The sequence below is a fragment of the Paramisgurnus dabryanus genome, chromosome 8, assembly GCF_030506205.2.
Source record: "Paramisgurnus dabryanus chromosome 8, PD_genome_1.1, whole genome shotgun sequence".
NCBI classification, from domain to species: domain Eukaryota; kingdom Metazoa; phylum Chordata; class Actinopteri; order Cypriniformes; family Cobitidae; genus Paramisgurnus; species Paramisgurnus dabryanus.
The window spans coordinates 16601141-16616626 of NC_133344.1; the positions used below are offsets into that span (position 1 = coordinate 16601141).

General features: G+C 36.8%; 1 protein-coding gene across 3 annotated transcripts in view; it reads left to right on the plus strand.

The window, feature by feature from the left end:
- Positions 1–15486, plus strand: part of agfg1a (ArfGAP with FG repeats 1a) — a 32416-nt gene that overhangs the window by 4040 nt on the left and 12890 nt on the right. For 2 of the 3 annotated variants that reach the window (XM_065280709.1, XM_065280710.2), the window contains exons 2-6: positions 9556–9649; positions 12549–12664; positions 12764–12926; positions 13008–13167; positions 13773–13892. In XM_065280709.1, the coding sequence (XP_065136781.1) occupies positions 9556–9649; positions 12549–12664; positions 12764–12926; positions 13008–13167; positions 13773–13892 (653 nt within the window). The remainder of the gene's footprint in view (positions 1–9555; positions 9650–12548; positions 12665–12763; positions 12927–13007; positions 13168–13772; positions 13893–15486) is intronic. The other variant, XM_065280711.1, reaches the window with a different exon arrangement.

Below are 15486 nucleotides of genomic sequence, written 5' to 3' on the forward strand. Positions count from 1 at the left end.
AAACCCCTGCGTGCCAACCTTTCTAGTTCACAGAAATTTTAGAGCAATGCGTATGTGCATGGAAGAGTCTGAATCATGCGCCTTACAAGTTCAGGTGCTAGGAGTCCATGCCGTGTGCATTCAGGTCGGAGCAAGAGTCCAAGACGCGTCCAAAAAAAGTTTCTCGATGCTTTCGCCATCTTGACGTATTTATCACTCTGTGGAAGAATGTGTATGTGTATTGTGCACAGGCGTGTATTGTGTCTTACACACTAGTAGCATCACCATATGCTGGCCTGGCATGCATAATACTATTGAGTTTTTGTGGATCCATGTATTACAGATCTTTTTGATAATGTTCAAATTTTCAAAAGCGCAATCTTTTCAGTTTTACTACATTGTTGTCGTGTAAACCCAGTTTTGGTGGTTCTCTGAGTGTATGTTAATGGCTTATCCTAGCCCACATGCACATTTTAATTAGGGCATTTTCACCGGGAGATGATCCTCTGGCCTTGCCTGGTTTCAAGTGTGTCATTGATTCCCAGTTGCATGCCTGAAGAAATGAACAGATTGCCACACTTCTTTTCATTGATGAGGGCTGAATCCTGTAAGCATATCCTGTATTAGTTGAATATTATTAACCGTAACAGCAGCAACTATTATAAATCTTGTGGGGCTTGTGTTCTCTAACCTAGCAGTTAAACAAGTACCGTGTGTGGTTAGAGTAATGATGATAGGTTTGTTCACATACAGCGATCTAGATCTGAAGAGTGGATCTTTTGGTTTGGTTTATATTTGCCCAATACTTCAGTAAACACTGGTGTGTCTTCTGTACCCGGAAACATGCAAATCTATTTGGTACAGAATACAGATGTATATCTTGCACTTGTGAAAGAGTCTGTCTCTGTGCAATTGTTCATGTTTCTGCTTTTGGTGGAGTCGTATAAATGGTCTTTGCTGTGCTTCCTGCTCAAGTGGTCTGTGGTCTGAGACGGTTTTGCAATGGCCATGATGTTTGTTGCACATTGCTCTGATTTTGTTTGCATGTTATTGATAACCTATGATATGATATTACTGAATAAAAGGAAAGACTTGAACTCCTTTCACCATATATATGGTCTCAAAGGTCATAAAAATCATAACTCATGCCTGGTATGTGGACCATGTGATGTTATTAGGAATATGTATGTTGTTTTAACGGGAAGCATATGTTAAGTATTTGCTGCTTCAGCAGCATGTGGTCTGCATGTGCAACAGGAAGTGGAAATAGTAGGACAGGAAGTGCACATTGTCCTCTCACCTGATAGTGCTGCAGTCTGGCGTGTGTGCGTGATGAAAGAAATCTATAAATCTATACTAAAAATGTACTTAGACCAGTGTATTGATCTAGCACTAGTTATCTTATTTTTCAGTCATTTTTTTTTATTTATTTTAACATTTTTAGTGTCTGCCAATGGCTAAACTTGCTTAGCTGGTGGTTTATTGCTCTTGTGTTAGTTTCATACACGTGCCAATCTTTTTTTTTTTTTTCAAAATAAGCATTCACTTAATCTCAACAAGCTTTAGATATCCAGTTGCTATCATTTAATTGTTTCATGTTGTAAATTTTTTTTTTTAAATATTTATATTTATATATATATACATTAGATTAACGTTTATCTTATTACTAGTCTTTTCCACTAGACTGTTCTGATTTTTTTCAGCATATATTAGAGATGGGTTCTGTTTTAATGTTCCCAAGTGTATCTAAAATAAAAAAAATGAATATACAGGTTTATGGCTTTTAATTTCTTTTTATTAATTACCGTTGTAAATTTATGTTCACTGTTCTTTTTTAGAAATATACTATTTGTATTAAATCTATATTTATTGAGTTGATTTGAGAATAGATTTTAAAAATCGTTCTGAGAATCGAAATCGAACCGATTCGATAGCTTGCAAATTGAAATCGAATCGATCTGGAACATTTGAATCAGGGATGCTAAACAATTAATCACGATTAATCGTTAGCAGAATAAAAGTTTTTGTTTACATCACATATGTGTGTAAACTGTGTATAATAAATATGTATATATATATATATATATATAAATATGAACACATTCATGTATAATTTTAAGAAAAAAAAATGTATATATTAGGTATTTATATTTATATATAATATAAAATATACATAAATATACAAATGTATATACACATGTCTAAAACATATACATGCATGTGTGTACATTTATTTATACAAAGTTATTATACACAGTTCACACACATATATGATGTAAACAAAAACTTTTATTCTGCTAACGATTAATCACGATTAATCGTTAAGCATCCCTAATTTGAATCGATACCCAGCCCTAATATATTGGTGTCTCATGTATTGGCCCCCAGCTAACCTTATATCCTAGATCAGCATCAGTATGCATTGGCCATGTGAAAAAACATTTTAAATTCGAACAGGAAGTCGGATCTCTGGCATAAGGAGAGATTGAAGTCGAAGGTATACTAGGGTCGTACGCGTCATTTTTGTCATCAGGAGGGTCCGCTTTCGTCCACGCACCACACACCATCCTTGGCAGCCAAAAAAATTTAGCACATGCACGTACGATAGGACACGTACAACCGACGGTATACTAAGGCCGTCCGCATTTCATTGCGCAGACAGTAGGCGTACAACAGCGCATGCGTGAGAAATATATTACAAACAATTACACAAAGCCAATAGACAGTGTTTGCTCACACACAATCTCTTTTCACTTCTTCGAAGAACAGAAAGCTGTGGAGCATTTTCGTCACCATAATGTTTGCAATGGTGTATCGGCTACTTTTTTTTTATCTGTTCTTAATTTTTTTAATGCACTGAACAGGCGCTAATCAGTGCTGCCCTGATGGCCTGGTTGAGTAAGAATTTGAATAAAAAATCATTTCTATTGCATACGTGGCAAACATGGCCATCCGCGCCTGCGCCTAGCCGCGGTTGAGTATACTTTCAAAGCTGCGCATGAGAGACGGAGGTGGAAAAAATTATACCCGGCCCTTACGAATCATTTACTCTCAAACACTTCACTTAAAAATGAAGTTAGTTTTATGCCAGGGTCACTTACAAGGTAAACACATTCCAATACAGGGCGTCTCCATCTGCCTCCTGATTAATCTCTCTCTCTCTCTCTCTCTCTCTCTCTCTCTCTCTCTCTCTCTCACTCACTCACTCACACTCTCTCTCTCTCTTTCTCTCTCAATAAGTTGGCAAGTGACACAGTGATTGTGTAGTTTTTTATCAGAATATGAATTATTTCATCATCCTGTGGGCTTGTTGCGTCATGTGATATTGGTTTGTGGATTGTTTGATCAGCTCTGATGATTTCTGAATAGAGGAAGTTTCAGTCTTTTTACTTGTAGTGATTTCCAAATAAAGTGGAACTACAGTATTGAGTAACTTAGACACACACACACACACACACACACACACACACACACACACACACACAAATTGTCTTTTTTAACATAATTTTAGTGGTAGACCATTTTTTGTTTTATGGCTGATACTGATATTAAAGTGCACCTATTTTATTGCAATGTGTTTGCGTAGATATTACCTTATTATTTGCATTATTTTCCACATACAGTACATTTTTGTAGCTCCAGATATCCTGTGTTCCTGAAACGCATTGATTTTGTACAAAACTCATCGATTTGAAAAGCTCTGTGTCTCTGACTGGCCAGCTAATCTTTACGTTGTGCGTGGCCTCAATTCCTCTGACGTCAGCCGGAAATGTGACGCTCCTACAACCCGTGCGATTTCTTAAAGAAATCGCAGATCATAAGCAAACTTACAGACACTGGAAAACAATTCACAAAGTGCAAAATTACAATTATATTACATGTCACGTTTCTTTTTAAGATCTTTACAGGATGTTTGTGAATAGGCATGGGCCGGTATAAGATTCTGGCGGTATGATAACCTTTAGCAAAAATACCACGGTTTCACGGTGTTACGGTTTTGCCATTGCAACACTAAAATGTGTTATTTTTTAAATGCCAGGTAAAAATAAAGCCTTTAAATTATAATATGCTTTCAAAAAATATATAATATTTTTGTAATGTATATTAAATGTAAACATCAAATCAATCACATGACTTAATGATTTAATGAATTTTGTATAAACACAGCTCATACCTTGGAGACGGTATCACAGAATATTTCAGTGGTTTTGAAACCTTGACTGTTTAAAACCTCGGTATACCTTGAAGCCGGTAATCGGCCCATGCCTATTTGTGAACGCTCCAAGCATCATCAAACACAAGCCAACACAGCAGCAGTCGATTACACAACTCACTGGCGCATCTACACTTTTTTTCACTTACAAAACCAAATGCAGATCTGTAGACTCGCCCCGTGTGAGATGGTTTGGTAAAGTTAATTCCACAGCTTCTTGCCGCCAGCTTTCTCACACACTACTTAAAGGTTAAACACTAGCCTCAGGCTTTGTGTGCTAACTTCTCAAACATTTAAACAAAACATCCTCAATCTGCTCTGGGTGGCAGTGCTTGCGTCAAATAAAAAACGCATAAAGGTAAACATCACAACTTGTTCTCTTCATGTTTGTGCTGCTATCTGTACCAGCCCAGGGTCACCACATAATGTTCATTTGCAAATATCTGCACTTTTTGTGAAAGACCATACCTTCTTTAAAGGGGACATAGCAAGACTTTTTTTCATGTTTAAGTGCTATAATTGGGTCCCCAGTGCTTGTATCAACCTAGAAAATGTGAAAAAGAACAACCCAGTAACTTAGTTTTGGTAAACCACTCTCTGCAATGTCATTTGTGATGTCAGAAGGGGATAATACCACCCCTTAATCTGCACTATTCAACCACAGCACTGCCATTTAGTGCCATTTATGTACTCTGGGGACAGCAAAGACTTATTTAACATCTTAAAAAAGTATTATGAAATGTGCTCTTTAAAGGGATTGTTTACCAAGAAATTTAAATTCTGTCATTATTTTCTAACTCTCATTGACTTCCATAGTATTTGTTTTTCCTACTATGGAAGTCAATGGGTACCATCAACTGTGTGCTTGCCATTATTTATCAAAATATCTCTTTTGGGTTTCAACAAAATAAAGAAACGCACATGTTTAGAACAACATGAGGATAAAAATGTGTTTTTTTTTTTTTTGGTGAACTGTCACTTTAAGCAGTATCTTTGTCAGCATTCATTTTAATTCAGTCAGCAGAATTTTTGCTAAATTCCTGAAATTGAAATCATCCCTTTTTTCGTAACTTTCTAGTGGTTCACCAGGATGTGATTCACATACTTTGTATTACTGCAATAAGTAATCTGGAAGCCCCGCCCTCTATTATGACATCATAAGGAATGTACTGTATTTGTCGAATCGCTACTCTGTTATTTCTGACATCTGTCAATGACATGGGCTGTGAAGTGAGATGTACTTTCAGTACATTGTGAGCCGAACAGCTGTGAAGAAATTCAGTTCCTGTGTCGTGATGGTTAACCCATCTTCCTTTTTATAGAATGCAGGCCGGGCGACAAGAGACCGCTTTCTCAATTTCAGGTCAATTGCGTTTGACTGCAGTCGGTTTAGGGGATGATTTGAACCCAGACAGTTAATTAGCAATTTTCGACTATTTTAAATATAATGGGTATTTTTGATTATCTGTTGAAATTTTTGTTTGCTAATGGTGATATCGGTTCTGAGCCATGTTTTGATTGACATCTGAAAAGCATCTGTAAGCTAAAGAGCTGGTAGGTTTAAATAGGGAAAGCAGCTGCCAAATTAATAAATCTTAAAAAACTTTGCATAGTCATCAAACTATATACTGTGAGGATTATCACCTCCAACTGTTAAAGCAGAAGTTAACAACATTATTAAGATGCAGCCCTATTTGAATTTCTTTCATGTTGGCATGAGGCTGAATAAATTATATATCTTTTTTATATTAAGATGAACTATTTCTTCTATTCCTTAGTATGAAAAAGAATGGTTGGCGAGGCCTAACAGCTCTTAAGCGCCCTGTTTCACGTACCCATCCAAGCGCCAATGTCTCTCAGCGGTCCATGTGAATAATTTAGCACCTGGTCTTATCTTACCAAGGCCTCTCTTCATGCCCTTCACACCAAGTGACTTGCGCTCTCCATGGACACACTCGCATGCAGTCATAATACAAGCATAATGCAAAGTTGCAGGGGATATCCCCAGAGGTGGAAGATCGTTTTGGGGGAATTTATCAGCACACTTCGACAGGCTGCAACCATGATTGCAAAACGTTTAACGTATTTGGGGTTTATGGGGGTGTGTTTGTGTAAATGGGGCTTTGAACATCTGTTCCGGCTCAGGTGTCAGATGAACCGTCACCCATTTCTGCACATGGACACGTCAGAGTAGTGTTACGTTTCCCACTGGCACAAAAGCATGTATGTAGAGATAAATTATGTTTTTTAAAGAAACAGTTCACTTAAAAATGAAAGTTGCATTTACATAAAGATGCACTGTGGGACTTTTAGAAGGATTTCTTGACAGAACTGCAATATAATAGACATAAGTATATTATCTAGTGATAGACGGATATATCGGGCAGATTTTTGTGAGTTTTATGTGTATCGGCGTCGGCCGATACGTGGCTGCTATGTTCGCTGATAGTTTTTTCCGGCATTATTTACAGACAGAGTGCTGGAAGCCACAAGCGATTGCAGGTCATGTGACTAAAAACAACCAACCTTTTTTCCATGACAACATCGAAAGCTCGGCTTAACAGCTGATCATAGCTGGACAAAGCGGGTTTTTATTTCTCATTTCTATATATATTTGAAGTAGTAAAGTGCAAGAAATCAATATCCTTTGCTGATAGTTCCTCGTCATTATGGAGAGTGCAGTTCATGGTTCCATAGCACCCTCACCTGTTTTTACTATTTGTTACATATATTTTTTTAAGTTTAATAAATGTTACTTTTTTAAATTGAGACTTTTAACATTTGGCATCATCATTGTGTCATTTTTATGAGGTAAATTGAGTGAGCAAAAGCAGTATCGGCTCCAAATATACTGGTATCGGCCTCGATACCACATTTTCTAAAGTACTTGTTAAAAGTCCCCCGATACCTGGAATCGATACCACGGTCTGAGAAATGTCTATGTTTGAGCGGCGTGTAAGGGGTTAATGCCTCTTGTGTTGTCCAAAGAGGCAGAGTTTACAACAAACTGGAAAACTAGTCCTTTGTTTTTTTTTGTTAAATTATATGACTAAAGCTGTTACCTGTAAATTTAAATCATGTTTTTTTATTAAGTACTCGGTATCGGTATCGACAAGTACTGAAATGCAAGTACTCGTACTCGTATTCCAAAAAAGTGGTATCGGTGCATCCCTATTTAATTTAATTGCATTATAGTACTCATCGTTCTGTACGTTTTTAAATAGCTTACTTTTTCCATTTAACTAAAAAGGTAGGGGAGAGCGGGGCACGCTTTTGGTTTTGGCTCAGTCATTAACATTTTTTTTTAGTTTGATTATTTTTACACAAGCAACACACATATCTCTGCTACAAATGACCATTTAAAGTTTGTTTCTAGTACTTACCATTCTTGGACAATTACACCAAACGTGACAGAAGTGCAAACGTTACAACTTACCCCATAGGTGGGGTTCATTGTAACAGGCAGGGGGTTAGTTGTAACACTTGTTAAAAATTAAGTTTGCAGGCAAATATTTCAATACTATTTTGTCTGTATGCTTAAAGTGGATATTGTTTATATCTGTCTATAATAGACGGGTATCTACACTATTCATCCCATTACATCCAACCCTAGTTCAATTATAAATGGATGCAAATGTCTAAATAATATGTAAGGAAAAAGCAACACAATTATGACAAAACTTTTTTTTTATATGTGACCCAGTCTGTAAAAACTATACTAAAGTCTCAAAATCAAATTCTGAGATAATGAACATCAAAGTCTTATTTTAGCCATTCATTTCATTATGTTTTCAATTTTTTACGTGACCTTATTCAACCAATATTAAAGATATGAACAAAATACATTTTGATACACAATTTCTGATAAGACAGGCACATTTATTTTCTTGGCAGCCAGCAATCATTCGTGTATAGCCTATTTAAAACAACGGCAAGAATTACGCTAACGTTAGCGGTTTTCATATTGTTAATGCTGAGGGGTTAGTTGTAACACAGCGTTATAATTAACCCCGCTGGGTCAAAATATTTTCAAGCCCACCAAATATGTTTGCTAAGAGCGGCAGACATATTTTAAAGCGATGCTATGTTTTAGTCAACAAGACACTGATTAAGATGACAAAACATTGATTTTGGTATCTTACACACCCAACTCAGAACATATGATGAAAACATTTACTTGCATGCCACCAAAACACTTGTTCATTACTCTATGGAAAAAAATTATACCTTACTATGAATTTGTGGGAGACCGTCTTTTGGCAGCGTGAAAAAATACAAATCACTCAACACTGCAACAATGTAAACGGCCTATGTTACAATTAACCCTGTGTAAGTTTGTGCCCCGCGCACCCCTACTTTTTCAAGGATATCCTGTTAGCTCTTTCCATATAATTTACAATTTATACTTTCATTATATGGAAAGCTGGTCAAGGATATTCATATAGTTTTGGAAAAACAGGATGACAGAGATTTCCTTTAACCACATAAATCATCTTGTCAATTTACTCATGTTGGTTATGAGTTTCCAATAACCATATAACATCATCGAATGACAAAGAACAGACACGTTCAGTGGAAGGAAAGAAAGAAATGGACAGAAAAGAAAAGGAAAATCACAGGCAACGCATCCTGAGTTACATATACAAAATTCCCAAGAGAGCAAATCTGAGCATGGTAACAGGGTAAATACAGGAAGGAAAGAAGCTTTGTAATGGGCAGCTTTCACATTGTTTACATTGCTCTTGGGCATTTAGAGATCAAGTGTACAAAGATCACTGAGGCTGTGGAATAAACACATGTACAAGATATGAAACACAAACAGATCAATTTAATGTTAAATGTTTTGGCTGTTTCTGTGTTTTTTTTTAACTTGTCCAATGGTACCACTTGATTATGCTTATTTTTTCCTATTCACTTTCTAAATGTAACATATGTAACTGATACCAAAGATATGGGATATAACAAATGCAACCCTCTTCCAGTTAAAAGAACCAATCATCAATTGATAAAGACTCTGGGGGAGGGGCTTACCAACCTGAGTAGCTCAAACCACTTTGAATAAAGGTTTTGAGGTTGAGAAAGTTATTGCACAGTTGATGTCAGCTTTAATTGTTGGTCAGATATATTTTTATAAATTGTGTTGTTTTTTTTCGTATGCGATTTTAGTAGATAGGACTTTAGTCTTGTATGACTGAAATTACTGGAGGCAATAAAAAATAGCCGCCTAGTGGCGTGACTTCCCTAAATGGACATTGGTGATAATTTATGCATGTATAAGTTTAGTAAATTGTACAGAAATGAATTTTGCACTAAAGTCAGGTGGTTTTATAAACTTTTTCATGTTAATGTCTTTTCTTCTTTAGACGAGGCCTGAACCCACCACACAGAGTCAAGTCCATCTCCATGACCACCTTTACACAGCAGGAAATCGAATTTCTACAGAAACATGGAAATGAGGTAATTGATAATGATGATGTTATAGAGTGGCACAATGTTTTATTGACATGGCAAATGTGTGTTCATCTATGTGGACTGTTTGCGCTGAAATGTGAATGCCAATAGTGTGGCCTACAGCATGAGTGACGTATTTTTGTCGTCAAACACGAAAGTTAGTGGGACACTGGTTCTCTCGCCATTCATTTTCCCATAGACTTTTGAATTATCGCAAAAACTTAGCTCTGTGTTTGACAAAAGTTAGAGACACTTACACGTTTTGTCCAACAATTTAATCTTCACAGATGAATACCAATTTTATGAATTGCGAAGTGTAAATGCGTTTACTAGAAATATAAAAAGCCAAAATATGACTTCCAAGTTTAACAAACGTGTAAATGTCAAAACCTTTGTTAGACACAGAGCTTTTATTTGGCGATTATCCAAAAGTCTATGGGAAAAATGAATGGGCTTTTTTGCAAGAAAACCAGTAATAAATTCTGGGTTGGCCTACTAAAAAAATATGTCATCCCTCCGGCACTCATTTCATTTTAAAAACATGCCTAACATTCAAACATTGAAACACATTTGAGTTGGTCTAAAAAAGCTTTTTCTAATGTATCAATTTAGGGTTTTTCTTGTGCAAAAGCTTTATCCAAGAAAGAAAGCACTTTTATCTCCCCTGCATCAGTCTGTGCTCAAACCTCTTGCAAACGTAACATTCCTGGGATTTTTCCCAGGTCTCGTGAGACCAGATTTACGAGGATGAGCTGCGGGGAAAGTCTCATTTGAGCTCATGTATAATTAGACACAGACGGACCACGATCCCTGAAACGTGCTGGATTTCAAAATGAGTTCTGTGTGTGTGCAAACTTTTGCTTCATAAAGTTGTTTTGTGTGAATCCAGTGTGGGTCTCCGATCACACTAAGAGGTGTGATCTGTATCATTTTTGGTTTAGAATAAACACAAATCAAGTATATCAAGTATATAAAAAAATCAGTGTTCAAAACTGGGTTCTTACCGTACACCGATTCACAACGATTGCAGTAATGTCAGTTTGACGTCATTTTGCTTCACAACAAATAGGTTCGTGAAATAACCTGCCGTTTTAAGTTTTAAACAGAGATGGCGATAAAGAGGCAAAAGTTACAGATTGCAGCTTTAAAGGAAAACCCCACAGTTTTTAAATATTTTACTATGTTCTTACCTCAACTTAGACAAATTAATACATGCCTATCTTTTTTCAATGCGTCTACTTAATCTTTGTACAGCACGTTGTGAATGTGTTAGCATTTAGCCTAGCCCCATTCATTCCTTAGGATCCAAACAGGAAGGAATTTGGAAAACACCAAACCCTTCCTTGTATTCCCTATTTAAAAACTGTTACATGAGTAGTTACACGAGTAAGTATGGTGACAAAAAATAAAATGTGGCAAAAAAAATTTTAAGGCAATAAAATGAGAACTATATTGTATGGCGGAGGAGCACTTAGTTTGCAGCACTTAAACATCTGTCAATATTACTGCGCCCAAAAAAATCACCACGTTTTATTTTGTGCCACCATACTTACTCGTGTAACTACGACACGCTGAACAAAGATTAAGTGCACGTATTGAAAAAAGATAGGGATGTATTAATTTGTCCTAGTTGAGGTAAGAACATAGTAAAGTATTGAAAAACGTTGGTGTTCATCTGTGAAGATTACCTTGTTGAAAAAAACTTGTCATAAACTTTTGTTAAACACAGAGCTTATTTTTCACAAAAAATCAAAAGTCTATGGTAAAAATGAATGGGCTTTTTAGTGATGGAACCAGTGTCCCGCTAACTTCCAGGGTTGGCATAAAAAATACATCATCCCTGCAGCACTCTTTTAGACTTGGTTAATCAAGGGTTAATCAATAGGTATGTCTGGAATGGCATACTGCTCTACTACAAGGTATGTACTGTATCCAAGATGTAAAACTTTATGACCCCCAACATTTTCCAGATGTGCGATATGAAGGCAAATCTCACCTAATAGGTAATGTATTCCACAATGTAACGCGTTGAACATGACTTTGCATTTCATTAAAACACCAAAGGTGTTCCAACAATAGCACAGTTGGTAATCCACATGCCCAAGAGCTGTGAAGTGTAGTCAAAAAGGACACGGGTATAAATTCACCTTGTGTGTCCTTCCTAAATATCCGTCTCATTTCAATGTTGGAGTGCTGTTTTGTTGATGTCTGCTTTCGAAAGCTTTGTTATCTGTAAAGAGAAACGCTTTCACCTTACAGTCAGCTGAAGACGCCATGAGGTACTGCAACATACTGCAGCCTATTAAAATAAGTACTACACCGTATGCAGTTTATACTCCTGTAATATCCAATAGGCAGTTCATTAGTATTCTGTCAATTTCTGGGATAGTTTTAGTTTTTATTTCATGAATAAGTCCCAGCTGGATGGTTTGCACCAATTCAGCACTTTAATACAAACCCAGTGTTTATGCATTCGTGTTTGCGGGTCATTGTAAACCCTTGCTTATCTGTACAACTTGAATAAAGTGATATGTGTTGCTGTACAAAGTTGATAACCACTGTTTCTTAAGTATGTGTGTGTGTTTATGAACACAAATGTCTACGTGATTTCATCTAAATGGAGGCAGTGTTATAGACACAATGAGAGGCTTTACTGTGGTACACACACACACACACATAGCATGTCCTGGGTGTGAAGCCTTCGCTTTTATAGTTGTGTTTTTATCAATCAGATCGTTTTTTGTCTGTAAGCTTGGCACACAATGAAGGCTTTCAGTGTTTTCTCAGATGTCATCTTAAGGTTTTGTTTCGCTCAAGATGGAGCCTGTGTTTCTAAAATTGAGACTTTATGTCCATAGATGCAAGAATTTTTACATTTGTGTTTCTGTTTTGCATGCGTATGCAGTTTTGCAAACAGATATGGCTCAGTCTGTATGACGACAGAAACTCGGCCATCCCGGACTTCAGAGAACCTCAGCGAGTCAAAGAGTTTCTTCAGGATAAATATGAGAAGAAGCGATGGTAAGCCCATGTTTATTTTTTAAATATTAAAAACTATTATTGGATTTGGTCTATATTCTATAAAACATACAGCATTTAAATAAATGTGTTTTTTTTCAGGTATGTTTCTCCAGATCAGGCTAAGACAGTGACTTCAGTTCATGCGTCTGTTTCTGGTTCATCTGCCAGCAGCACCAGTAGTACTCCAGAGGTTCGACCTCTTAAAACTTTACTGGGCGAATCGGTACCCAGTTTACACCTTAACAAAAACACGCCCAGTCAGGTAACGCCCCTACAAGCCAACCGTATTTAATGCTTTTTATTTAGACCGGGTAAACTAATTTTCTTATTTTTTTTGTTTTAGTCTCCAGTTGTGTCACGCACTCAGCTGACCCAGCATCAGTTTCAGGAGAGGAAGTTTGATCTGCTAAATGATCTGGGTGGTGACATTTTTGCCCCTCCGCCAACACAGTCTTCGGGCAACGCAAACTTCGCCAACTTTGCACATTTTAACAGTCATTCAGGTGAGGATCCACATGCACACGCACACGTACACGAACAAGAACTAATTTTCCTCCAAAAAATGATCGGTGTCAACAGCTACATTGCTGCCGGGTAATTTTTACTTTTTGGAAAAATTCTGTCTACCCACAATTCCTTTGGTGTAATGGTCCGTTTTTCCATCGTGCTGCACTAAACATATTGATGATGTTGCTGCGGTCATAAAGTATAAAACCACTAATGGTGTCTTTTGAGTATAATGGTCAGTTAATGCCAATAAAGTTTCATAGGTAAACGCACACACACACACTTAATACCATTTGTCAGCCATTAAGACCAAGCGTTTTTTTATCAGAGTAGAGCTTGTTTTACGGTTTGTAGTTTTAGTGAGAGTTTTAGCAGTCTTTTTGTACCAAATCATTTCCACTGTAATTCAGTGTTTGTATAAAATAGTTTCTTTATAAAGAACAAACGTTTAAGTCAGCACAACGTTTTTTTTTTGATTGGGAGATTGAATAAGTAAGCCCATAAATGTTGGGCATTTTATCCCATCGTCGTGTTTCGTTCTCATTCCTCATCCCATTTTCTGTTTTTGTTTTGTTTGTTTGTTTGCGGTGGATCCCAACAGTGCCGAACGCTAATGCGAATGCAGACTTTGCCAATTTTGACGCATTCAAAACTGCTGCTGCTCCAACCACAGCCACATTTCCATCAGCATCACAGGTCTCATTTCAGACCACACAACCAGGTATTACACACACAAAAACACACAAAACACAGGGCAAAGTATAGCACACACATACAACTACACAGCCGGGTATAATAAAAACACACACAGCTGGGTATAACAAACATACACACACAACGCCAAGTAGGCATGGGCGGTATGAGATTTTGGCATTATGAGAAATACCACCGTTTTCATGGTGTTGCGGTATTGCCATTGCAACACTAAAATGTGTGGGGTTTTTTTTTCAAATGTCGTCGTATAGACGGTTTCAGCAGTAACAACATAAACAAGCGGCTTTCGTGGTCAACACGTAACTTCCGGTAAACTCCGCTAAGAATAAATAACAACAAAGTCCTTTTATAGTACTTTATTTATATAACAAGCAAAATAAACAACACATAGATTAAGAGTTTAGTTTCACCAACTAGTCAGACCATTAAACAAACAGAAACTGGAAGTAACGTTCGGACCAGACGCGTAATCGCATCTCCGCACGTGCGTCTGATAAAACCGTCTATACAAACAACTTTTCAACTGGACACAGCTGAAAAGTGTATGCCATGTAAAAAAAGCCTTTAACTCTTTCACCGCCAGCGTTTTTTTTAAAGGTGCCAGCATTTTACATTATTTTCATAAAAGTTTAATGCCTTCCAGAAAATGTATATATATAAACATGCAATATATCAAATGAAAGAACAGACCCACTACTTTCAAACAAAATAAGTTCATTAGTTTTCTTTTTCTCACCTCTCAAATAAGGGTAGCTGAGAAAAGCTGAGATAATAAAATTTTTTGAAGGACTTTTGATCAGATTCAGAGCCATAATCAAAACATACACGGACATACAGCTGTTTGCCCTAGGGCGATACTTCTGGGTTTTATAAGTTGTGGAAGTGCACCGCCTGGTGGATAATAGCGGTAGTATGGATTGACGGAAATACTCATCATTGGCAGCAAAGCGTTTTCTCTTCATTGACGAGTTAACTCGTCAGTGGCTGGGAAAGTGTTAATGATAATATTCTTCTTGTAATTTATAATAAATGTAAACATCAAAGGAATTACATGATTTATGGATTTAATTCATTAGTTTTTAACATGGCTCATATGTTTGAAACCTTGACTCTTTAAAACCTTTGTATACCTTGGGTATAACAACACGCACACACAGCCATGTATAACACACACATACACTGCCAGGTATAAAACACACAGGCAAATAAACATCTAAGCACATGAACCCCATAAACTTCCCTCTCCAAAAATGTCTCCTCAGTCTCAGTTATTATTGCACGTTTACATTCATTTTCTTTCCTGCCATTTGTCCATTTTTTTCTGTTGAATTCTGCATTTTATTAAATAAAAACACTGTTTCCATGATCTTTAAGCACACACAAGCACATTTGTTGGAGTTTCAAGTGAAGGATGTCAGTGTGTCAGTTTGGTTTGTACTTATTAACTGTCCTCAATAAGCTTTCTTTTGGCACTTTTTCATTGCTTGGTACAATGCGGCTCGGTAACACGTGTTTCCGTTTGCTTTACTTTGACTCGGTTTGCTTTTCCATGGCAGTTTAGTGCCGCTTCTAGAATGGGAGGAAATATAGACTTATTGTTA